This window comes from Oryx dammah, unplaced genomic scaffold, assembly GCF_014754425.2.
Source record: "Oryx dammah isolate SB20612 unplaced genomic scaffold, SCBI_Odam_1.1 HiC_scaffold_25, whole genome shotgun sequence".
In the NCBI taxonomy this organism is placed as follows: Eukaryota; Metazoa; Chordata; class Mammalia; order Artiodactyla; family Bovidae; genus Oryx; species Oryx dammah.
The window spans coordinates 4,835,492-4,862,833 of record NW_024070209.1 but is presented as its reverse complement, the minus strand read 5'-3'; the positions used below and the strand labels follow the sequence as shown (position 1 = coordinate 4,862,833).

At 39.2% G+C, this 27,342-nt stretch overlaps 1 protein-coding gene across 2 annotated transcripts in view; it reads left to right on the top strand.

The window, feature by feature from the left end:
- AFF3 (AF4/FMR2 family member 3) overlaps positions 1-27,342 on the top strand; it is a 577,629-nt gene that overhangs the window by 376,660 nt on the left and 173,627 nt on the right. For both annotated transcript variants that reach the window (XM_040267685.1, XM_040267684.1), the window contains 2 exons: positions 932-968; positions 14,448-14,499. In XM_040267685.1, coding sequence (XP_040123619.1) covers positions 932-968; positions 14,448-14,499 — 89 coding nt within the window. The remainder of the gene's footprint in view (positions 1-931; positions 969-14,447; positions 14,500-27,342) is intronic.

Here is a 27,342-nt window from a genome sequence, read left to right as displayed (position 1 = left end):
TGTGTGTGTGTGTGTAGTGGAGTATTATTCAGCCATAAAAAGGAATGAAACATTGACATATGCTATGGCATGGGTGAACCTCTGAAACATTATGCTAAATGAAAGAAGCCAGACAAAAAAGGTGACATATTGTATCATTCTATTAATATGAAATACCCAGAATAGAAGAAGCCAGGACAGGCTGTAGACTGGTGGTTACCAAGTACTGAGGAGATGGGGAAATGGGGAAGGTGATGAATGGGTAAGGAATTTGACTTTGGAATGGTAGAAATATTTTGCAATTAGAGGCGGTGGTTTAGTACATGGGGACTGTACAAAATGCCACTGAACTGTTCAGGTTAAAGTGGTTAATTTTATGTTACAGGAATTTCACTTCAGTGAACAAAACAAGAAGTCCACAGTACAACATAGAAGTGATTGTGAGCTGTATACCAGAACTGCTTAAGGAACGCGCAAATGTTTCTCCTTATGGTAGCTGGTAGAGATTATGATCAGTGATTAGGTTCTGAACGACCGAGAATATATCTCATTTTGAAAGTCAAAATAAAAAGATTACTTTTCTAGACCTCTTATAGTTTGGGTATTTATGCTTGGATCTATGATTTAATTAGAGTGATTTTAAGATTAATTCATATAAAGGTCAGGGTTATTTTTTTCCATTAGATATCCAGTCGTTCTGTTATTCCTCAAAATCAGTGCTGTCCAGTAGATATATAATATAAACACATATAATTTTTTATTTCATAGTAGCCACATTGAAACTGTAAGAATAAAGATGTGAAAATAATTTTATCATGTAATTTTTATAATCTCATATAAACAAAATAGTATTGTTTCAATACATAATCAATATTAAAATTTTAGTGAAATGAAGAACAAAGTCTAATGAAAAAAATAAGAAAATTAATTTGTAATTCTTGTTTTATTTTAGGACTCTCAGCTTGCCTCCTCTGGACACAATAATCCAAGTAAGAAATGCTTCTTTCTGCAGCTTCATATGTAGGGGTGGGAGTGGGTGAAGAGTGGGGATGCATGCAATATACAATAGGTTTAAAAGAACTTCACTAAGACAAAATCAAGTGGGGAATATGAGGGCCATTTGTTAAAGTGCTGCCCACATGGATAAGGTACATTGTGACCTTGAATGTTCTATCTTTATTCAAGGGAAGTAGGGACAAAATATGACTTCCCTGGTGGCTCAGATGGTAAAGAAGCTGCCTGCAATACAAGAGACCCTGGTTCAATCCCTGGGTCAGGAAGATCCCTTGGAGAAGGGAATGGCAACCTACTCAACTATTCTTGCCTGCAGAATTCCATGGACAGAGGAGCCTGGTGGGCTACAGTCCATGGGGTCGCAAAGAGTTGGAAACGACTGAGCAACTAATACTTTTTACTTGGGGCCACAGTATAAAATGGTGAATTTCAGAGTAGCCCTAGGAGGAAGTAATACCATCCTTTCCTACAGTTGGCCTCTGGTGTGTATGAGGGGAAAATATTTTTAAAGGCAACTAATGAGTTACCTAAATTAAAAGAAAATAGGTGGGCAAAGAGAACAATCAGAATATCTCATGATAAATGTTCTTAGAATCCATGAAGAAACCATGCCCTCTTCTGGGGAGAAACAGACTAAAGTGTCCTAGAAGGAATTTCATTGTTGAACCCAGTGTATAATAAAACACTGGGGCTTCATCATCAAACAGAGAATATCATTCCATGAAGTATTGTTTTAATTCTCTTCTTCAGCAGTGCTAATTGGTATTAATATTTTCTTGAGCATTAAAAATGCATAAGCCACCCCATCCATGTCATGTAATCACACCCACAGAGACTGGGCTTTGTTAGTCTCTTGACCAGCCAGTTGGCTAAAGAGCATTGCTTGCAAATTTCAAGGCTATGTTTGAACGTGAAAATCACTCTGAGCCAGTAGATGTGTCTGGGGCTCACCCACTGAGCATCTGTGAGGGCAGAAAGATTATGGAGAAAAGACATCGGGACAAATGCATTAGAAAGCCCTAGACTTTTAGTGCATAGCTAGAGGAAGGTCAGGGGAGGGGGATGATGGTGTAATAGTGCCTAGGCAATCTCATTAATTATCCCACCCTCTGTTGGAATGTGCTGTAAGCACAAGCGCCAGGGAAGAGGTGAAATTCCAAGGGACTTGAAATCTATAGAAATTAATAAATGTAATAGTAAGGAAAGGAATCAGGAGATGCGTGGTTAAGTTCATGAGGTATGCAGGCGTTGGCATCATATGCCAAAGACGAGAGCATACAGAAGAATTGCCTTTGCTTTCCTCACCGTTTCTTTCCATTTCAACTTAAACAGCTCAGGGTAAAGGGAGGAGATAATAGATATAATAGAATAAATGTACTTCCTCTCAGCTTGGAGTTTTTGACATAAAGAAGAACAAAGGAAGTAGCTCTTCAGTCCCTTCTGTGTTCAGTCTCTTCTTTATGTCCGCTCTTTGATTTAATCCTAACAGTAGCTATATGAAGTAGGCATTGCAGCCCCATTCTGCACAGGATGAAAATGAGATTCTACAGTTAATACCTAGACCATGGTCACATGGCTTAAAAAAGGTGACAGGATTTGAATTCAGGGATCTCTGTCCCAAAGACAATAGGCTTGCCCTCCCATAACCTTGACCCCAAAAAGGTTGCTTCCATCCCTTCCGTGTGAGATTAAATTCCTGTCCAAGATTCTTGTTTGCATCTGGCCTATTTTTTTGGCGCAGCATGACATTTACTTGCTGATCCTACCATTGAGATTATGTAAGCATGCCTACCTTCTTTGGAGTTGTGAGTGGCACCTACACGATATGGCATAAACCACACTCTGGCAATTCATCATCTAAGGATATTTGTCATTGAGTTTCTCTTTTCTAGGGGTAAGGTTGTTTTGTTTTGTTTTGTTTTTCTCAAATAAAGCTTCTCCCATTAAAAAAAAAAGATATTATTATTTAAAAATCAGTGATGTGGTATGTTTGTGTAACAAGTGTGTGCATACACACACACCCAAAATGGAAGGCTATGCAGCAAAAAAAAAATTGTCAGGCGAGTATATGCTCCTGGGTTTTTGTCTCGTCACAGCAAAGATTTGGAGTGATGGACGTTAAAGCCCCCTCGGCATGTCACAGCTTTCGGGTCTTGGATAGACCATGTTATAGCTCTCAGGTCTCGAACGGACCGTGTTATAGCTCTTAGACAAATCAGTGTTACAGTTCAGTGTTACAGCTCTATTTTATTTAGAAGATAGCAGGAAAATCCATCTTCAAGGCGTGAGGGCACGTCGATCCAAAGACGCGAAGAGAAGAGTGCCCCAGCGCATGGGAGAGAGAGAGAAAGCTAGCTTTGGCTTCTCTTTCTATACGTTTTTTTTTTTTCTTGGGCCTGTCCTATGTAAATTGGGCCAGCCAGGAGTGTTGCTTGTTTCACCTGAGGTCCTCACTCCGGTCCTCGGACCTTCCTTTGTTCTATTTTCGCGGGCTTTTCTCTTCCTTGTCTTTTAGCCACCGCATTCTGGATTCCTTTTCCCTATTCTGACAGCCTAACAGAATGAAATAATGCCATTTGCGGCAACATGGGCGAACCTAGAGATTATCGCACTGAGTGAAGTAAGTCAGACAGAGGAGAGAGATCATGATATCACTCATGGGTAGAATATAAACTGTCACACAAATGAATGCATTCACAAAACAGAGCCACAGTTACAGAGACAGAAAGCAAACTACGGTTACCAAAGGGGAAAGTGGGGGAACAAATTAGAAGTCTGGGTTAGCAGATACAATTATCTATATAAAACAGACAAACAGCAAGATCCTGCTGGATAGCACAGGGAACTATATTCAAAATCCTGTAAGAAATCATAATGGAAAAAAATAAAAATCAGAGTGCCCTCTGTAGATTATAGCACACTGGAAACTTTACAGAGCTGGTCCTACCAGCATCTCCTATGCTGTTTCTTGCATTTAGTTTGGAATAATTACAGTTGGGGAATCATGACTCCACTGAGTATGTAGAAAAGAGGAAAACACTGAATTTCAGAGAAATAAAATGTATCTTGATGGACTGATCTTCCCCACTCTAGGTCAGTGCTTTTTTATTTTTGAAATTAGAAAACTGTGTTATGTAGATACTAAGAAAAGAGTGTATAAACTAAACAGAAAATTATTTTTTAATCCAAATCTTTTAAAAGAGCTGCTTTAGCAAGCTTCAGTTCAGTTCAGTCGCTCAGTTGTGTCCGACTCTCTGCGACCCCATGAATCGCAGCACGCCAGGCCTCCCCGTCCATCACCAACTCCCGGAGTTCACTCAGACTCACGTCCATCGAGTCCGTGATGCCATCCAGCCATCTCATCCTCTCTCATCCCCTTCTCCTCCTGCCCCCAATCCCTCCCAGCATCAGAGTCTTTTCCAATGAGTCAACTCTTCTCATGAGGTGGCCAAAGTACTGGAGTTTCAGCTTTAGCATCATTCCTTCCAAAGAAATCCCAGGGCTGATCTCCTTCAGAATGGACTGGTTGGATCTCCTTGCAGTCCAAGGGACTCTCAGAGTCTTCTCCAACACCACAGTTCAAAAGCATCAATTCTTTGGCGCTCAGCCTTCTTCACAGTCCAACTCTCACATCCATACATGACCACAGGAAAAACCATAGCTTTGACTGCTGATTACCAATTAATTTAATATTATAAAATGGCAGCTTATTAAGTATTGAGAAACTTAAACATTAAAATAGGTGATGCATGTTTATAGTACTTAAAGGTGTGAGAATGTCCCGTTCTTGTGTCAGACTGAGCATAACCACTTCTTTCCCTCCCTTCTGAATCTGCATTAAAATAACCAAAAGCGGCAGTGAAGGAAGGAAATTCATAATAGCCCTGAAAACAGGAAAGTATTTCATTAACAAACCAGAAATTCAGCTGAGTTTCTGGAAAATGGAGAGTGGATGGGACTGTGCTGTTAGATAATCCTGGGCAGGGAAGGTGATGGCTCAAAAAAAAAAGAAAATAATGAAACAAACAGAAACGAGCCATAGTGGTGGTGGGAACGTCCTTCAGAGCTCACTCCGGGAGAGACTCAACTCCCTCTCGACCCCAACAGAGAAGAGGTGTGGACTATAGACAGTGACAGGAACATGGCTGTTCTTCCACCCTTTACTCCTCCACTCCCATCTTGGCAGGTTTTCATATGGAGCTTTCAGTGTGGTTTTCCTCCCCCGGAAACCAAAGTACAAAAAAAAAAAAAAAAAACTAACATTTGCCAAGAAAATTAACAGTTATCTAGAACTTCTAGCTGGGAGCTGGTACCTAAAAGAGAGGGACTTTCCTGGTAGCTCAGCTGGTAAAGAATCTGCCTGCAATGCAGGAGCCCCTGGTTCAATTCCTGGGTCAGGAAGATCCCCTGGAGAAGGGATTCTTGGGCTTCTCTGGTGGCTCAGACAATAAAGAATCTGCCTGCTCAGACAGTAAAGAATCCACCTGCAATGCAGGAGACCTAGGTTCGATCCCTGGGTTAGGAAGATTCCCTGGAGGAGGGCATGGCAATCCACCCCAGTATTCTTGCCTGGAGAATCCCATGGACAGAGTGGTCTGGCAGGCTAGAGTTCGTAGGGTCACAAAAAGTTGGTCACAACTGAGTGACTAAGCACAGGCACATACATGCATCTAAGAGAAAAGCAGAGTAGATTCTGAGATAATACCAAACCTTAAAAATAGACATCTATGATTCAGTTCAGTTCAGTTCAGTTCAGTCGCTCAGTCGTGTCTGATTCTGCGACCCCATGGACTGCAGCACTCCAGGCTTCCCTATCCATCACCAACTCCTGGAGCTTGCTCAGACTCATGTCCATCAAGTAGCTGATGCCATCCAACCATCTCATCCTCTGCCGTCCCCTTCTCCTCCCACCTTCAATCTTTCCCAGCATCAGGGTCTTTTCCAGTGAGTCAGTTCTTCACATCAGGTGGCCAAAGTATTGGAGTTTCAGCTTCAGCATCAGTTCTTCCAATGAATATTCGGGACTGATTTCCTTTAGGATTGACTGGTTTGATCTCCTTGCAGTCCAAGGGATTCTCAAGACTCCTTTCCAACATCTAAGGTTGGTGGAAGAAAAATCAGTTTTTCTCAAGAGGGAAATAAACCAAAATGCTGTACACCCAGACTAAACTACTTCTATTTTTGCTGGGGGTTCAGAGGACAGTCAGGACTCCCAGCTTGTCTTGAGAGTTCTTCTCTCCTGAACTCTAATTAACATACTCTGTCCACTTAGAAAAAGCTGTAAATCAGCCCCTCCCTACAAGGGAAACGTATGTTAGCAAGATAGATCAATATACTAATACAGAAAATCCACACCAGTAGCTTTTTAACCAGTTTGAATTCACATTCAAAGAGGTGAATACATACCATGAGCAACAAAGAAAAACACTGGCCCAGAGGAAATCTACTTAATTCAAGAAACAGAAGAAAAAATTTTCAAATGTGACCACAGTCTTTAGAAGCAATTGAAATTATTTGTGTCAAATAAAAAGAACAGATTTGTATGAAAAAGAAGCAGTTATAGAACAAATGAGTACTTGAGAATCAAAGATAAAGTTGACAAAATTTTTAAATTTAATAGAAATGATGGATAATAGCTGAAGTCTAGAATATAAGGTTGAAAACATTTTTTTCCTAATATAAAGCAAAAGCAATAAAAAAATATGAAAGGAAATTAAAGCACATAAAGATTAGTCATTACAGAAAGATTCAAATCTGGCTATTTAGAATATACCACAAAAAGAAAACAAAGAAAATAGAGAAGAACAAATAATAATAGAATGAGAATCCCTAGGGAAATGAGCACTTATTATCAAAAATATTTACATACAATAAAACAAGAGACCTTGAACAAAAGCAAAGAAAAACAATAGACAGCCAAGAATTAAAGAGACCTCCAAGGACTTCAGATACTGGAATTACCAAGCTCAGAACATAAAATAAGAATGTTTATGTTAATTTTCAAAAATGAGAAAATTGAAAATATGGTAGCAAAAGTATTTGAAAGTATACTAATCAGAACCTCTACAGAAATTAAAATTTCTTTGGTTAGGTTTAACTGTAGTTTAGATATAGATGAAGAAAAAGTAATGAATCAGGAAACTGAACTTAAGAAATTACCTAGGCTGCAGTCGAGAAAGGAGGTTTAAAAACCTGGGATATAAAGCAAGAAGGTCTAACATATATTTGACTAGAATTCCAGAAAAAGATAAGGAAAGAGAGGGAATGCTAAAGGAGATGATGGCTGATATTTTTCCACAATTGAAAGACTCTACCTTGCAGATTCAAGAAATCCAATGAATATTAAGCAGGATAAAGAAAAATAAGTCCACACTAGACACATAATAGTTAAACTGCAAACCGCATAAATAAAGAAAAATTCTTAAAATACCATTTAATAAGGAAGCAACAGTTAAACTTCCAGTTGACTTTTGACAGCAGCTGTGGGAACCAGGAGACAATGAAATTATAACTTCATTTTTCTGTATGTGGAAACTGACAAGGTTGATTCTCACATTTATTTGATATTGCAAAGGGCCCAAAACACATAGCTCATACTCTTGAAGACGAGCGAGGCTGAAGGCTTGTGTTCCCAGTATTATGAATGAATGAATGACTATTTTAGCTAAGTAACAAGATGGTAAGGGACAGGGAGGCCTGGTGTGCTGCAGTCCATGGGCTTGCCAAGAGTAGGACATGACTTGGCAACTGAACGACAACAAAACTAAGTAATGCAGATAATAATAGACAAATTGGGCAGTGAAACAGTATAGAGGAAACAGACCCACAGATATATGAAAACTAGATTCATGTCAGAGCTAACAATGCAGATCAATGGAGAAAGAACGGGCTTCTTAATAGATAGTGCCCAAATAACTGGTAATCTACAGGGAGAAAAGGAAGTTAACTCCTACCTCACATCACATACAGAAACTGTCACATACAGAAATCCAGGTATTTGTAAAAGACCTAAATGGGACAAGTAAAATTATACACTTTCAAAAGGGTATAGAGAACATCTTTCTGGTGTATTTCTTAAGTAAAACACCAAAAGAAAGTGTCAAATAAAGGAAAATAGCAGGTTTTTATTGATGCTTTTGAACTGTGGTGTTGGAGAAGACTCTTGAGAGTCCCTTGGACTGCAAGGAGATCCAACCAGTACATCCTAAAGGATGTCCCAAATATTCATTGGAAGGACTGGTGCTGAAGGTGAAACTCCAGTACTTTGAACACCGGATGTGAAGAACTGACTCACTGGAAAAGACCCTGATGCTGGGAAAGATTGAAGGCAGGAGGAGAAGGGGATGACAGAGGATCAGATGGTTGGATGGCGTCACCAACTCGATGGACATGAGTTTGAATAAGCTCCAGGAGTTGGTGATGGACAGGGAAGCCTGGAGTGCTGCAGTCCATGGGGTCGCAAAGAGTCGGACACGACTGAGCGACTGAACTGAACTAAATAAGGGGATGGTGCACAGCAGTGAGGATGAATGAACCAAAGCTAGGTGTGTCGTGTTGGCTGAATCTAAAAATCATACTACTGAATGACAAAAGTAAGTTCCAGAGGAATGCATACAGTACAAGTCCATTCGTGTGAAATTTAAAATCAGGAAAAACTGAAGACTATTTTGTTTACAAATAAATACAGGACAACCAAAACTATCAAGAAAAGTTGGAAGATTAACACAAGATTCCATTACTTGCTAACTGGAACTCAATAGGATGCAGGCCTAGGAGGATTCTGGGTTATTTATTGTCAGTGTCCCATTTCTTGGCTTGCAAGGTGTTTTCACAATTAACCTAATTTACTTTTTTAAAAATGTGTGTGTATATGTGTGTGTGTGTTCAGTCGCTTCAGTTGTGTCTGACTCTTTGCAACTCCATGGACTGTAGCCCACCAGGCTCCTCTGTCCATGGGATTTCCCAGGCAAGAATACTGGAGTGGGTTGCCATGCCCTCCTCCAGGGGATCTTCCCGATCCAGGGACCCGTCTCTTGTGTCTCCTGCATTGGGAGGTTTGTTCTTTACCACTAGCACCACCTGGGAAGCCTATATACATATATACACACACACATTTTTACACACATTACATGCATGCTCTATTGAACTTCTTTTTAGAAAAAGCATAGCCTTTGTCTGAGGCAAATTAATCTATGCCACAGTGAGATGTAAGAATGAAAATCCATTTGATGTAAATGCTGGGAACCCTTGTCTTCATTCAAGTTTAGTGACAGTCCCTCTGCACAGGTCCAGTCTTTCTACTGTTTCTTAGAGATTAATATTTATATTGTTACAATATTGTAAATTCCATTATTCATATATAATTTTTCTCATTGGCCTATAGGCACTTCCCAAAATTAAATTATTAATTAAATTAATATTAATGAGATGATTCAATAATTACTGAACAGAGTATAAATATTTTAAATCTCGACATGCAAGAAGAAAGGTATAGCTGTGCAGAGTAGGATGTGATAGAGGGAGGGGAGAGCAGGAGGGAAGAATAAATGGGGGGGGGGGCTTCTTCACTTCACATAGTATAAAAGAAAAGGTACTGTCAGAAGTTGATTAATCAAAAAATAGAGGATTAAATTTATTTAAAGTTAAAATACCCACTAGACATTAAAAGGGCTTCCCTGGTGGCTCAGATGGTAAAGCAATATAGGAGCCCTGGGTTTGATCCCTGGGTTGAGAAAATCCCCTGGAGGAGGTCATGGCAATCCACTCTAGTATTCTTGCCGGGAGAATGCCCATGGACATAGGAGCCTGGGGAGCTACAGTCCATGGGGTCACAAACAGTCAGACAGGACTGAGTGACTAAGCACAGCATAGACATTAAAAATAGTTAAAGAACTGGCAACAGTTGTAAGAAGGGAAGTGGTCATATAAGTATATTAAATATCTTCTCTCATTTTTCATATTAGAAATTATTATGTAGTCTCTGAAGTTAATTTATCTAAACATAAGTGTATAAAGGTTGTTGGCATGAGCACAGATAACTTTTACTATAAAGAAATGTTGTAGTATAGTATCAGTTTCCTTCCAAGCAGAATGCAGCCCAGGCCTACTTTGATTTTCTTTTCATAGTACAACTTATGTAGAGTGCAGTAGTACTCCAGTAGTGCAGTCATTTTCAGTTAAATTAGACATTATCTATCTTTCCAGACAGAGTACACACTATATAAGCCCTTGGTACATTTATTGGATTAAACATGTAGCTACTGTAACTTTTTAAGTGGCCTATTGGAGCCTCAAAACTTTCATACGTCAAATTCTGTATCCTTCTCAGTGGAACGTGCACATATGCCATTCTCCTTTTTCCCAGTATCGCGTGGGATTCTGCAGTAATGAAAGGTCATCAGACGGCAGACATAGACTGAGTGTGTATATGTGCTTGGTCCTGTGGAAGGCTCAGGGAAACAAATACAGAGCGTCCAGCTGAAAGAACACATGTGAGATGAACATGGACACATTGCTATATTTAAAACGGATAACCAGCAAGAGCGTGCTGTATACCACAGGCAACTCTATACTCAACATTATGTAACAACCTCAACAGGAAAAGAATCTGAAGAAAAATACTGTTTTTCACGCGCTAAGTCGTGTTCAACTCTTTGCCATGCCATGGACTGCAGCATGCCAGGCTTCTCTGTCCTTCACTGTCTCCCAGAGTTTGCTCAAATTCATGTCTGTTGAATTGGTGATACTATCCAACCATCTCATCCTCTGTCACTCACTTCTCTTCCTGCCCTCAAGCTTTCCCAGCATCCGGGTCTTTTCCAGTGAGTCAGCTCTTCACATCAGGTGGCCAGAGTTTCAGCTTCAGATACATGTATCTGTATAATTGAATCACTTTGCTATACACCTGAAACTAACACAACGTTGTTAATCAACTATACTCCAACATAAAATAAAAAGTTAAAAAGAAATTTAAAAAGAAAAAACACAAATAATATAGATATACATGTACATATCTATTTACATGTGTGAGTACATACGTGTGTGTGTATATATAATTTTTCTTTCTATGGCTCATTTTTTTCTCTCTTCCTATCTGTAATTATATTTCCTCAAAAGATCAATTCAGGTCCCTTCCAAAAGACAGCAATGTGGAATCTATTGTGAAATCAGCTGAAATAGTCAGAACGACCCCCAGTAGTCCTGTTTGGTGGTAGCAAGGAAACATCTCCTGAGCACCCAACTGGAAAGTCTCTTCCTGAGCACTTTTTCTGGCTTACATTCATCATTTTTCCCTTGGGTCCTGATAAAGAGCCTATGATTCTTCCTGGCTTGTACACTCAGACATTTCAAGTTAACTTCAGAAATTGCATCACCTAAAATTTCCAGATATTGGGGGAGAATTTTGTGTTTAGTTCTTTCTGATGAGCAGACATAGTTTTAATTCCTGACCTTATCCTGAGCTCACTTTTCCTCCAGAAAGGTTAATTCATGATCAGCTGAGAGCATTCACTCCCAGACTGCTCACAAATGCCTCATTTGGCCCTGTTGCATCCTTCCTGTTTGCCAGAAACTGTTCTGTTTTCCCCGTTGCCACAACATAAGTGCCGCTAAGAGCAGAGGTAATCAGCTGCAGCTTTGTGCCTGCACTGATCCAGCCCTCCCCACAGCCCCCAGACCCCAGGTGCAGTACGGCCTCTGACCCCCAGCCCGCAGGTTATCTGGCAGCCTTGCTGATCAAGGTAAAATATATTTATTCAAGCATCCAAATAATGTCTTCGTAAGGCGTATTGATTTTTTTTTGACATAAGTTGTTCAGAAATGTTTACAGTTGCCTGCTGTTTACGTTCCTGATGATGATGAGATGTGGGGTGACTTCTGGTGGCTGCAGACCAGGAAACATAGCCAGTTTCTCCAAATGAAAGGGGGAAAAGTCACTGTGTTTAAGAAAAATTAAACCTCCGTCTAGTTGTCCTTCTCACGTTGAGTTTTAAGCCAGCTTTTTCACTCTCCTCTTTTATCCTCATCTAGAGGCTCTTTAGTTCCTCTTCACTTTCTGTCATTAAACTGGTATCATCTGCATATCTGAGGTTGTTGATGTTTCACCCAGCAATCTTGATAAGGACAGAGGAGTCTGGCGGGCTACAGTCTATGGGGGTCACAAAGAATCGGACACACCTGAACAACAGCAGCAGCTAGTTGTCTCTACCTGTCTTAGGTAATGCGGCTATTGTAACTCTGTATTTGGGGATTCTGGCAGGAATTGTGGTTACTTATTGGAAAGTAATTCTGGAAACTACTAAATTAGGTTATTTTCTAGCATGAAAGTAGCTGACACGGTCTTGCCTGTCTCTCAATGAGTTCATAACAGGTCTGGCCTGGAGGACAAAATATGATATGGAAATATGACCTTAAAAGTCTATTAATTTGCTGTCTCTACTTTTACTTCACCGTGATTTCCTATGTTTGGGGGCTCTGTCTGACCAGTGTTTGCTGCTGAGGCAGTTAAAACAGGTGTTGTGACCTTTCTACAAGGTGGCTGCCCTTCATGGGCGCTCCAAGCACTATGTGGGCACTCATAAACACAGTCACGTCTGAGATAGATGTGTGGGCCATATAGAATGGTCTTCTTTCTCTCACAACTGTTTCATTTCCTATAAGGAAAAAAGAAGCTTGGACAGCATCTTTGCAATGTGTTCATCATGTGATTTAGGAGGTCATTCCTGAGCCCACGTGTCAAAAAGGGATTTGGTACAGGGCATAAACCTGAGGCCCTTAATGGTAGACTGAGGGATTCTATGAGGTCTCCAGGCCTGACTTGAAATAGCAAAATAAAGCAAGTTGCCACCTTCAGTCCCGTCTCTTGCAACTCATAATCTTCTCTGGGGTTTGTTAAACTATTAGCAGTGCATAGCCTGCATAACCAGAGCTAACTCACGTGGCAGTCATGACCCTCCTGTCTCCTCTGTTGCTGCTTAGTCTCTCAGTTGTGTCCACCTCTGACCCCATGGACTGTAGCCCACCAGGTTCCTCTGTCCGTGAAATTTACCAGGCAAGAATACTAGAGTGGGTTGCCATTTTCTGCTCCAGGGGATCTTCTTAACCCCGGAATCGAATCCATGTCTCCTGCTTAGCGGGTGGATTCTTTACCACTGAGCCACCTCCCAGGTGGCCCTTCTTCTATCTCCTAGCCTCAAGGAAATAAAAAGAAGCACCTTGTAATATGAGGATGGATAGTTTCAAACCATCCGTGGTTGAGGATCTAAGAATTATATCTACTGTGAGAGGAATTTGCCCTTTAAAACTCCAAAAAATGGACCCATCCAATCCTTGACCACGTACAGCAGAAACGTTGCTTAACTATCCTCTCAGGTGATCAGGAAGGATTTCTGATTTGCATCTTATTCTGCGTTAACAGGGTGACCCCAGAATCTGCTGCCAGGGCTCTCTGTGGAGTGTCATTCTTAGGAATCTTGTAAGCTGGGGTGCAGCCTCAGTGTTGTGTACAATCCTCTTGTCCAGGCTCTGATGCTGCCCACCTGGTTTAGCTTGTGTTAGAGCTAAACACTGGAGAAAGCAATGGCACCCCACTCCAGTACTCTTGCCTGGAAAATCCCATGGACGGAGGAGACTGGTAGGCTGCAGTCCATGAGGTCGCTAAGAGTCGGACACGACTGAGTGACTTCACTTTCACTTTTCACTTTCATGCATTGGAGAAGGAAATGGCAACCCACTCCAGTGTTCTTGCCTGGAGAATCCCAGGGACGGGGGAGCCTGGTAGGAGGCCATCTATGGGGTCGCACAGAGTCGGATACGACTGAAGTGACTTAGCAGCAACAGCAGGGCTAAACCCAAGCTAGGCACCACCATCCCGCGTGGCACTGGTAGTACAGAACCCACCTGCCTGTGCAGGAGACATAAGAGACTCAGGTTTAATCCCTGGTTTAGGAAGATCCCCCAGAGAAGGGCATGGCAACCCACTCCAGTGTTCTTGTCTGGAGAATCCCATGGACGGAGGAGCCATAGGGTCATGAAGAGTGACACAACCCATTCCTAAGAATGACACAACTGAAGTGACTGAGCATACACATGGCAGAAAGCGTCAAAGTGCTTTGCATCTAGAATGCTAATGGTGTTTATTTCCTTAAATTTTCTGTAAAATGAAGGGGAAGGAAACAGGTTCCCTCTGTAAAATATTTATCTTTTGGCAGGGTCTCCACTCTGAGCCTCTGGTTGTTTGCAAACAGCTCCTTCGTACCTATTCATAGATCCGTGCCCGGGCAATTGTATTACAGAGAAGAAACTATTTTGCAAATCGAGTTCTTGGACAATAAAAAGATGTTTTAAAAGCCTCCTGCTGCACATTTTGAATGATTGTTAATATTGAAGCTCTCTTAAATCTTAAAGGCTGTAACACTCACATGTTGGTATTTTTTTTTTCTGCTTCCTTTTTTAAGAGAAAGGTGATGCCGAGCCAGAGAGTCCAGACAATGGCACATCGAATACATCGTAAGTCTCTTTCCTGTTTCTATCCCGAGTTCTTTAATACCCTTATAATACAAAATAGCGCAAATATCTTGTTATAGTAATAATAACAATGGAAGGAAGTCTGTGGTTCTCTGTCTCATGATAATGCCTGCTTCCATGCTTTTGGATACAGTTGCATTTTGAGGTCTTTCTAGTGCTTTAGTCCAGTAAGAGTAATCTTGAAAACACAAGGCTCCTCTTTATAATGTACAGATAGATGTAATGAGATCTGATGGTATTACGGGGCGGAGGGAGGGAGGAGAGCTTTTGGAACTTGCTCAGCAACGTCTATCACTGTCATAAATAATTGGAGAATGTTTCTCACATACTGGGAGATCGTCTGTCCTACACACCTGGGAAGTACCTGTGTCATTTTAAAGCTTGCCCTTTGCAACCTCACCTCTGAATTATGTGAAATGTACAGTTATAGACATCTCTGGACCATGAAGGATTATTCATGTTTTTGAGTTAACAAACGCAGTTGTAAAGAGATAAGAAAGGGCTCTTTTTAAACACATTCTTCATTCCACATTTCGTCTTAATCCTCTCAATACTCAAGCAATCGAAACAATGTTTGGATGATTAATTTGATGCCAAATTTATGTGCCAAAGTTTACATAACTCATGAGCTAACTAATTATTTTGGCTGAATAGGAATTAGTAACAGGTTTTTTCTTAAAAATCATTATTTTTTATCATTTCTGAGGAGTTAAATGTGATTTCGTATTATAAGAGTTTTGTGAATATATCTATATTTGGACCAGTGCTCTTCTTACTAAGCATTTAAAGTGCTTTCTAGCCATTAGAAATGACTGCTTGTGATATAACATTATTGAGTGTATTTGTCCAAGATGTGTTTCTCAGTCTAGGAAGAGTCTTTGGCTTGCATAGGTTGTGATTACTTGCTGGTTTTTCTTAAGATATAATATATCCTAAAGTTATATCCTAAGTTATATCCTAAGATATAAGATATCCTAAGATATAAAGATATAAAGTCATATATCTTTTATATTTATATAAAGATATAAAGTTATATATCTTTTATATTTATATAAAGATATAAAGTTATATCCTAAGATATAAGATACCCTAAAAGTGATAAGTGGTTCTATTACCATGATTTCTAATGATATAATGGATGTGACGGATTTTAAATTGTTAAAATATTACTAATTTTTAAATTTTCTACTATATAAAATAAGAAAAGGGTTTTAATGCCATCTGGAGGCATTCTAGAGAACTGAAAAGGGTAGAGTCACTTTTAAAATTTTAGTTCTTTTGAGCAACATTTGCAACTAGATAAGAATTTATGCAACTAAAATGTAAACTATTTGAGAGTAAGTTTTATTTTTATAACTAATTTTATAAAAGTGTTAATTATTATAGAAGCAACCATTTTTCAACAAAATCATTTTAAAAGCAGACAAAGATACATACAAAATATGTTAGAAAGCAGCTAGCATCCTACATTTAATTTTTTCAAATTTAAAATCACATACAATGGGAATTCCCTGGCTGTCCAGTGGTAAAGACTCCATACTTTCACTGCCCAGAGCCCAGGTTCAGCTTCTGGTTGGGCAACTAAGATCCCACAAACCTCATAGAACAACCGAAAAAGAAAAATCACATTCAACATTCTCAAATTTTGTTAATACAGTTTGATGTGCCACTAAAGCTCTCCTTCCCTTATACATTTCTGAAAAGTCTTAGTTTCTATAGCTCATTACCTTAACAAAATCAATATGTTGTCTGAGAAATTACTTTTAAACCCTCCAGAGATTTGTGAATAGTGAAAGCTTGAAGCATGACCCCACATTCCTGAACAAAGCAGCTCCTTATTCATCTGCTCACATCCTGCCTCTTGAACTAGAAATGGCAGAAATAAAGTCTGAGGTTGTACCTGTATTAAAAGTGGAGACTTCTGAGCTTGATCCTCTCCTAGAGCCCTCTAGCAGTGGTTCTGTTATGATTAGGCAAGAGGAATAGCTTATTACGAATAAAGAGCAGGAACTCGGGCTGCCTTAGACTTGGGTAGAGATTTACCGTCTCTGTGTGATACCCTATCTGAGCTTTATCTATGTAGACAGATAAGTAGGGCAGGGATAGTATCCTTATTTTTCAAGGAATCTAAGGATCAGAAAATCATTCAATTTGAGTGATAAAATGAGGACACAAATCTTAGGATATTTTGCTTTTTTGGCCATTTACCACGATGAGGGGGTGAGTGGATCTTAGGAGACAAAACAAAGTCATAAGTCAAACCAAGTAGAAAAATGGGGATCTATTTATTTGTTAAATGGTAAGCATATTAGTTTGCTAGGGCTTCTGTAACAACATAGCACAAAGTGGGCCCCGTGAACAAGAGAAATTTATTATCTAAGTTCTGGAAGCTAGAAACCCAATATTATCATTAGGGTTTGCTTCTACTATGAAGGAAGGATCTTTTTCTAGGTCTTGTTCATTGTTCTGTGAATAAACATTTCCCTGTGTTTCTTCCCATCATCTTCCTCCTATGCACGCTTCCCCTTTTTATAAAAATACTAGTTATGTTGGATTTTGGCCCACCCTAAAGATTTCATTTTAACGTCATTACCCTGGTGAAGACCCTGTCTCCATATAAAATCCCATTCTGGAGTGCTAGAAGTTAGGACTTCAACACGTGGATTTTGAGAGGATACTCAACATTAAGGGTCAGGATAATCATAATGATTCAGAAGCCAGGTCAGCAGAATCAGAGTGTACGGATTCCAGAAGGTGGAACAAGCTGAGAAGACCTGATGTGTATCTACTAAGTCACTTTAGTCATGTCTGACCCTGTGTGACACCCACCAGGCTCCTCTGTTCATGGAATTTTCTAGCCAAGAATACTAGAGTGAGTTGCCATGCCCTCCTCCAGGGGATCTTCCCCACCCAGGGATTGAACCCAGGTCTCCTGCATTACAGGGAGATTCTTTACCATCTGAGCCACCAGGGAAGCCTGAGATAACCTGATAAAACAGACCAAAATTATGAACTCCGTGGTAACTGAAGGGGTGAAGCAGAGCAAGGAAAACTGTCAATAACATACACACAGGCACTGGGAAAGATACATGTTCCGCATTTGTGGTTTGGTGGGAAAACGTCAACTCCAAGATGCCTCTACATCCCTTTGTTTGTAGAATTCCATGAACTGTGAGTTATTTAAAGGCATTTTATGTATTTAAATTGTAGTATAAAATTGAGGCTCCATACAGCTCGTTTTCCAAGGAAGCATCTTTCCTCACTGGCCTCTTTTGAAAGTGAGGCGGTTTAGTTGCAAAGTCATGTCTGACTCTTATAACCCCATGGACTGTATGTACACTGCCAGACTCCTCTGTCCATGGGATTCTCCAGGCAAGCATACTGGAGTGGGTTGCCGTTTGCTTCTCCAGGGGATCTTCCTGACCCAGGAATCAAAGCGAGGTCTCCTGCATTGCAGGCAGATTCTTTACCAACCTAGCTGGGGATTAGCATTATTTGTGATGGCCAAGACATGGAAGCAACCTAAGTGTTCATTGATAGATGAGTGGATAAAGAAAATGTGGTATACGTACACAATGGAATATTATTCAGCTTTAAACAGGGGGATATCCTGCTACTTGTGACAACACAGACGGACCTTGAGGGCATCATGCTAAGTGAAATAAGTCCAACAGAAAGACAAATACCATATAACCTCACTTGATGTAGAATCTTTAAAGAGAGAGAGAGTGCTCATAGATACCAAGAACAGATTAGTAGCCTCCAGAGGCTGGGGGTGAGCAGTGGACAAAATGGGTGAAGGTGGTCAAAACATACAAACTTCTAGTTATAAAATAAAAAAGCCCTGGGAATGTAACATAAATCATGGTGACTATAGTTAATAATCCTGTATTAAATATATGCAAGTTGCTAAGAGTAAGTCTTAAAAGCTCTTATCACACACACGAAAAAGTGTAACTGTGTGTGGTAATAGATGTCAACTAGACTTACTGTGATGATCATTTTGCAGTATATACTTGTATGGAGTCATTACTGAAACATTGGTAATTAACGTTACTTCAGTAAACATTACCTCCTGAAACAAGTAAGTAAGAGCGGGAGGTTAATCATAACACATGATACGTCACTGTATCGGGACTGCCTTATAGGACAGAGTAGTCTGGATAACACCTGAGGATCCCTTCAGGATATATTATTGAATGGTTTTCTGAGTATTCATAAAGATGAGAGTTTTTTAGATCTTTTTACAGTTTATTCTTAGCACACACACAAATTAAAATTTTTGTGATAGAATGCCAGTGTTCTCAGTGATAGAGAAGCTTATGTTGGATTAACTCTCCTGCTGATAACTAATGAAAACTCCAGATGAAATATTCTTAAAAAAACAAAACTTAAAATTTGAAGACACTAGAGTCTGATCGAGAAAAGGCAGAAAATGTTGGCAGTTTGACCCTTGAAAGAAAGAAATTGGAATGCATGAGATCTACATTTATACAGCTTCTCCTCTGAGAGCACTCCACATTCCACAAAGAACAACTGCAATTCAAGGCCATAATCATATAATCTTGAAGTGTCTGAAGATGGAGTTCAAGGCTGCCAGGGTGGCTGGGATTTAAGGGAGGAAATTCCAGAGAGAAGGCAGCCATACAGAAGAGAGTTCCACTTCTGTATTTAAATTCCCTGTCATGCTTGAATGATTTCTAAACTGCATATGTATGGGGAAAGGCCAGTGAGCCCAGTGGAAAACAATAACTGAACCACTGAAAAGCTGAGCAGAGATGTCAACATCTACTGCCTACGACTGCCTATAGAGTATGGAATTTGAATCTCACCCAAGTTATAGGGAATGTAATGTAAATCATTACAAATACTTGGGTTTTTGCCTGAAACCTCAGAAAGGCCTTTCCTTCAAGAATAAAGATTCACCCTAAAACTTAAGAGCAAAACCAAAGTAGATCATAACAAAATGTAATCCTAAGTATTCACATGTTCAGCTAGTGATTTGTCTGAAAGAACAAAAATATTAATACTCTAAAGGTATAAAACAGAATCTAAAGCCTCTATAACATATCATGCAAAATATTTATTGCCTAACCCAAAATTAAAGAATATGTGTAGGAATAGGAAATTGTTATCCATAATCAAAAAAAAATGTAACCTAAATGTTGAGATTTTCAGACAATAACTTTAAAGCAGATATTAAAATATGTTCAAGAACATAAACAAAAACATGGTTATAGTAAGTGAAAGAAGAGGACTCTCAGCAGGGAAATGGAAATGATTAAGACAAACCAAATAAAAATTCCGGAACTGAAAAGTAACATGTTTAAAATGAAAATGTCACTGGATAATCTTAAGTGAAAAATGGAAATGATGAAATAACGGGGAAATAAACTTCAGATCAGTAAGCATTATCTAATATGAAGAACAATGAGAATGAAGATTAAAAACAATGAGCAGAATCTCAGTGAACTATAGGACAGTATCAAGCAGTATAATATACATGTAATTGGGGTCCCAAAGGAGAGGACAGAGAAGTAGACCAGAAAAAACATCTGAAGAACTAATAGCTGAAACTTTCTAAACTGGCTGAAAACATTAACTTACATGAAGCTCAACAAATCGTGCTGCTGCTGCTAAGTCGCTTCCGTCGTGTCCCACTCTGTGCAACCCCATAGACGGAAGCCCACCAGGCTCCTCTGTCCACAGGATTCTCCAGGCAACACTGGAGTGGGTTGCCATTTCCTTCTCCAATGCATGTTTGCATGCTAAGTCGCTTCAGTCATGTCTGACTCTGTGCGACCCTATGGACAGCAACCCACCAGGCTCCTCTGTCCACAGGATTCTCTAGGCAAGAATACTGGAGTGGGTTGCCATTTCCTTCTCCCAACAAAACCTAAACAGGATAAAGAAAAGTAAAACCACACCTTAAAAGATTATAGTAAAATTGCTGAAACCTAAATTAAAGAGATCTTGAAACTCTTAAACATTGCTAGAGAAAAATAACATATTATGTTTAAGGTATCAGTGATGCAGTTAACCAAAAGATTCCTACCACAGAGTACAGAGGCTGGAATACAAGCAAAGACATCATTAAAGTGCTGAAAGATTAAAAAAAAAAAAGAAGATAAATAAATGTCAAGTTAGAATTATAAATCTAGCTAAAATATCCTTCAAAATAAAGTGAAATAAAGTTATTTTTGATGTTATATAATCTGAGAGAATTTGTCTCCAGGAGGCTTACACTACAATAAATGATAAAGGAAATTTGTCAGACTGAAGGGTAATAATATCAGGTGGAAGTTCAAACCTACATGAAGGAAGTATTTACAGGACATGAAAAATATATGTGTAAATATAAAAGATTATTTAATGCTAAAAATAAGATACTGTTTTATGGAATTTATGATGTATGCAAATATAAAATATATGATAAAATAGCTCAAAGGATAAGAGAGGGTAAGTGGAATTGCATGACTACAAGATTCTTACATTTTATGTGAAGTAATATATAATAATATTAAATGCAAGTAGGCTGGCAGTAAGTTAAGTATGCATGGTGAAATACCTAGCAAAACACTAAAAATATCCAAAAGAGCATAAATGCCATTGGAGGCATTAAAATAGAATACCAAAATAGGTTAGACTGAAAAGACTGCCTACTGTCTTTAAGATATACAGTTTAAATACGAAAAACAGCAGGTTGAAGCCAAAAGAGGAAAAGGTAGACTGTGTAAATAGTAAGTATAAGAAAGCTAGGGTGATACTATTAAACTACCAAATAGAGTTCTAGATGAAAAGTATTAGAAGAGGTAAAAAGAACATTTTCTCATTCTAAAAAGGTTAGTTAATGAAGAAACCATAACAGTCATAATATGTATGTATTTGCTAATAGATCATCAAAATATGTGAAACAAAAACTGAGAGAACAATAGAAATTTTTTAAATCCCTTTCTTCAGTAATCGATTAAAAAAAATTAAGTAAAATATTAGGAAGCACATAGAAGATTTGAACATCAACAACCACTTTGTCCTAACTGAAATTTATAAAACACTACCCCAAAAGTGTAAGATATAATTTAATTAAGTACACATGATTCGCTCACCAAGATGGACCTTATTGTGCACAGTAAAGGCATATCAATAAATTCTATAGGATTAAAATCTTAAAGAATATGTTCTATGATCATAGCATGATTCCATTATAAGTCAATAGCAATGGAATTCCAGGAAACCTCTAATATTTAAAAGTTAAATTGCATTCCTAAATAGAATAATCAAAAAGGAAATTAGAAAATAATTTTAACTGAATGAAAATACATGTACAATTTATGAGCTTTTATTGGATTCACTAAAACAATATGCACAACAAAAACAAATATATAACTTTACATGGCTAGATGAGAGGAGAACAAAGGTGAACAACTGTAATTTATGTTTCCACTTTAAGAAGCTAGAAAAGGAAGAATAAATTAAACTGAAATAATTAGGAAGAAATACATATAACAATAGGAGTAGAAATTGTAAAACAATAGAAAAAATTAAGAAAGCCAAAATTTGTTTCTTTTAAAAATTCAGTAAAATTAGCAAAACACTGACGGAACTAATCAAGGAAGAAAAAAGGAAAAATATAAATTACCAACGTCAGCAAAGAAAAAGTGGTCATAACTGCATATCCTACAGAAATTTAAACAGTAATAACTGGATATTATGAATTAATTTCTGCTAATTAATTTGACAGCTTAGATGAAATAGTTTCCTCAGAAAATGTAATTTATCATAACTGCCATGAGAAAAAAAATAGAATATCTGAATGACCCTATTACTATTAAAGAATTTGAATTTGTATTCAAAACTTTTCCACAAAGAAAATTCCTCCAGAGCCAGATGGTTTCACTGGCAAATTCCATCAAAACTTAAGTAAGAAATATTTCTACCAATGAAACACCAACAAATGAACTACTAGTCTTACACAAACTCCTTCAGAAAATAGGAGAGGGAGAAAAACTCCTGAATTTATTGTTATAAAGTCAGTGTAACCTTGATACCAAAATACGACATAGGATTATAAGAAAGACAGTTATCACCAATAAGAAAGTTATCACCCAATATTTCTTATAAACATTAAAAACTTAAATGTCTTAACAAACCATTAGTATATATGATCCAATGCCACATAAGGATATGATTCATTATAACCAAATAGTGTTTATCACAGGAATGAATAGTTGACTAAACATTAGAAAACATAATTAATATAATCTACCATGTTAATAAAATAATGGAGAAAACCATATGATCCTCTAAATAAATGAAGGAAAGGCATTTGACATGATTCAGTACCCATCTATGACTTTTAAAACTCTCAGCAAACTAGGGCAAGAAGAGAACTTACTTTATCTGACAAAGGGAATCTGCCCCCACACCTCCTGCTAACATCATATTTAACGGTGAAATACCAAACACTTTCCTCGTGAGATCAAGAACATAGCATTAATGTCTGCATTATCTCCTCTGTTCAGCATTGCACTGGAAGTTCTCAGTTCAGTTCAGTTCAGTCACTCAGTTGTGTCCGACTCTTTGCAACCTCATGAACTGCAGCACGCCAGGCCTCCCTGTTCATCACCAACTCCCGGAGTCCACCCAAACCCATGTCCATTGTGTCGATGATGCCATCCAACCATCTCATTCTCTGTCATCCCCTTCTCTGAAGTTCCAGTCAGTGCAATAAGGCAAGAAAAGGAAATAATAGACATAAAGATTGAAAAATCTTTTGGAAAAATCTTTATGAATGATTGCTTATGGAGAAAATCCTAAGAAATTTAATAACTACTAGGGCTTTGCAGGTGGTGCTAGTGGTAAGGAACCTGTCTGTCAATGCAGGAGACATAAAAGACACAAGTTCAATCCCTGGGTCAGGAAGATCTCCTGGAGGAGAGTGCGGCAACCCACTCCAGTATTCTTGCCCGGAGAATCCCATGGACAGAGGAGCCTGTGGGCCACCATCTACAGAGTCCAAAGAGTTGGACATGACAGAAGCAGCTTAGCATACATGCTACTAGAACCAATAAATGAATTTAGCAGGGTCAGTTTACAAAACTCAACTGTGTTTCTAATAGCAATAAACAGCTAACAGTCGCAAAATGAAATAAAAGCCACCCTGTTTACAATGACATAAATGCTGAATATAGCAAAAGACATTAAACCTTGAGGAGAGAAATTTTAGACTTAGATGGAAAGAAGTTCATTAATTGGAAGGCTGCTGCTGCTGCTGCTAAGTCGCTTCAGTTGTGTCCGACTCAGTGCGACCCCATAGACGGCAGCCCACCAGGCTCCCCATCCCTGGGATTCTCCAGGCAAGAACACTGGAGTAGGTTGCCATTTCCTTCTCCAATGCATGAAAGTGAAAAGTGAAAGTGAAGTCACTCAGTCGTGTCCGACTCTTAGCGACCCCATGGACTGCAGCCCACCAGGCTCCTCCGTCCATGGGATTTTCCAGGCAAGAGTACTGGAGTGGGGTACCATTGCCTTCTCCGAAATTGGAAGGCTAATTGAATGTTAATATGTCAGTTCTCATACAACTATGACATAATGTTAATCAAAGGGCAGTAGGACACTTATAGAAAATGACAAGTTGCCTTGCAAATTTTTATAGACAAGCAAGGGACCTTGGTAGCCAAAACAGTGTTGAAGAAGAGCAAATTTGGAGGCCGTACAGTACCTGATTTCAAGGCTTACTGTAAAACTAAAGTAATTAAGATAATGTGGCATTGACATAAGACAGATAAAATAGAGTCTGGAAATAGATCCACAAATATATGGTCACCTGATTTTTGATAAAGACATTAAGCTCTTGAGTGGGGAAAGCCAAGTCTTCAACAAATGATGCTTGAGCAGCTGCTGGGGAAACATATGAATCTCACACTAGACACAATGGAGATGGATCCCAGACCTCAACAAAGCCAAAACTGCAAAGCTTCTAAAAGAAAGCATAGGACAATTTCTTTATAACCTGCAATGATTTCTTACAGAAACCACAAAACCAGAGAAAAGAAAGCCCTGATGAATTGGACTTCATCAAAATTCTAAATCTGTGGTCATTGAAATGACAAGACAAGACACAAACTGGGAGAATATATTTACAGTACATATACCTGACAAATACTTTGTGTCCAGAATATATAAGGAATTCTGACAATTCAATAACAAAATGATGAAAACACAGGTATTTTTAAATGGGCAAAGCCTTGAACAAAACAAAAGGAGATATATAAGTGGCCAATAAGGAATTGAAAACATTCATTTTACTAATAATATTCATCTTCAGGGAAATGCAAATTAAAGCCACAGTGAAATACTACTATATACCCACTAGAATGATTAAAACTGAAAAGACCAACACCACCAAACAGTCATGGGTTATGAACCAACTGAAATTCTTGTGTATTGCTGTTGTGAGTGTAAAAATCACATAACCATTTAAAAAAACTGTTTCTTATACACACATTTATTGCATTCCCCAGCAATTAGGCACACAGTTCCATTTGTAATTATTAACATGGGAAAAATGAAAAACATATGTCATTAAAAGATTAGTACAAGAATTTTAATAGTGGTTTTACTCTTGATAGTCAGAAACTGGAAACAACCCCAATATACATCAACTGGTAAATGGATAAACAATTCTGGCATATTGGAATACTGGAATACTTTCCAATGTATTGGAAACATAATGGAATACTTCTAATAAAAAATTAACAAATTCCCCAACATCATCTTTAGACCCAGTGCAATCTGAATCAAAATTCCAGCAAGTTATTTTGTGGATATCAACAAACTGATTCTAAAGTCTATAACGGAAAAGACAAAGGCTTCGAACAGCCAATACAAGAAGCAAGAAGAACAAAGTTGGAGGGCCCAAACTACCCAGCTTCAAGACTTACTATAAAGCTACAGTACTTAGCAAAAGAGTACCTAAGTGATGATGGAACACAATAGAGAGCCCAGAAACAGACCCACCTAAATATAGTCAGCTGGTCTCAGAAAAGCAATTAAAGACAATCCGATGGACACAGATGGTCTTTTCAACAAATGGTGGCGGAACACTGTATATCCACATATTCAAAAAATGAATCCAGACACAGCCTTACACTCCTCACTAAAATTAACCCACAATGGATCGCAGACCTAAGTGTAAAACACAGCACCATAAGACTCCTGGAAGATCGCACAGAAGAAAACCTACATGGGGACTTCCCTGATGGTCCAGTGGTTAAGACTCCATCATGCTCCCAGTGCAGAGGGCATGGGTTTGATCCCTGGTCAGGGAACTAAGATCCTGCACGCTGCATGGCACAGCCAAAAGAAAAGAAAAAAAAAAAAAAAAAAACCTCTATGACCTTGACTATGGTGATGACCTTTTAGAGCAAGTGACTAAGGCAGACTGAAATCCTCTTACATTTTACATCTTTACTAGAAAAGTTCTAGGAATAAGGAGCAAATGGAGATTTCCCAGACACAAGGAAGATAGCAGTTTGGCAGGGTCACTGTGCTTGCTTAATCCAGATTTGCCCACCACTGGCCAATCCATGCTCAAGTCTGAGGTCGAAAGCATAGGCTTGTAGAAAACTCCTAAGGCAGCACCCATCTGCATTTGAACAAAATAGCGATAACTTTAAAGAATAAATGAGGATTCAAAATGACCTTCATAAATTAAGGAAACTGGATTAAACACAAACAGTTAAATTCCTATGAAAAAGAAATAGCAAAATGTAGTGGAAGGAAGTGGTCTGCCCGGCGTGCACACTGTACAATAAAAGACTGGGAAACTATTATGAGCTCAAACTGAACTAGAGCAACCCACAAAACCTTTCTCCAAAGTTAATTCAGTAGTTGGAATATATGGTAAGGGCCCATTACCTAGTAGAAAGTGAAGTCGCTCAGTCGTGTCCGACTCTTTGCGACCCGTGGACTGTAGCCCACCAAGCTCCTCTGTCCATGGGATTCTCCAGGCAAGAGTACTGGAGTGGGTTGCCATTTCCTTCTCCAGGGGATCTTCCCAACCCAGGGATCGAACCCAGTTCTCCCACATTGCAGCCAGATGCTTTAACCTCTGCACCACCAGGGAAGCCCTTAAATACAAGAATCCAAGTACTAACATCAAAGATTTCAAGAGAGGAAAGGAAGCCAGGTTGAAAGAAGAAGGGGGAGGAGGCGGGAGAGGGGGGCAAAAGGGGTGGCCTTACAGATGTCTCCTGCCACCTACAGTTGCCCAGGCATTATGGGACTTTTCCCTGGGCCTCCAGAGAAGGGAGGACTGGAACTTGGCCCTACCAGAAATCAGCCCAGACCAGAACCAGAATTCGAGTTCTCTGCCAAGAGGAGGTGATCAGTCTCCAATCCTCAGCCCAGGCTGAGGGCCCTTTGACCAGATTCCTGCATCCAGGACCGGGGGACTAGAAAAACAGGGAAGGATAGGAAGGGTTAAGGAGAGGAAAGAGAGAGGGAAGGGAGAGAGGTCAATAAAGTCTCTTGTTCCTTACCGGTCGGGGCACTCTGGCCAGTTGTCCACATCAGGAGGAGACCAGGGACAAAAGGGTCCCAGTTGCGGCCGCTGGGTCTGGTCCATTGGTAGGCAAGCTGGCCCCTGAGTACTCCGAGTGGTCAGGATGTCATTCTCAGCGAAGAAGAGTCTCCGCCAGAGTCGCCATTTGTTGCAGGAAGAGGGACCCCTTCCAGGGCCCAAAACTGGGCTCTTGTCTAACACTCGGAAATGAATTGTCTGAGGAGACACATGTGCTGACAAAGCAAGAGATTTTATTGGGA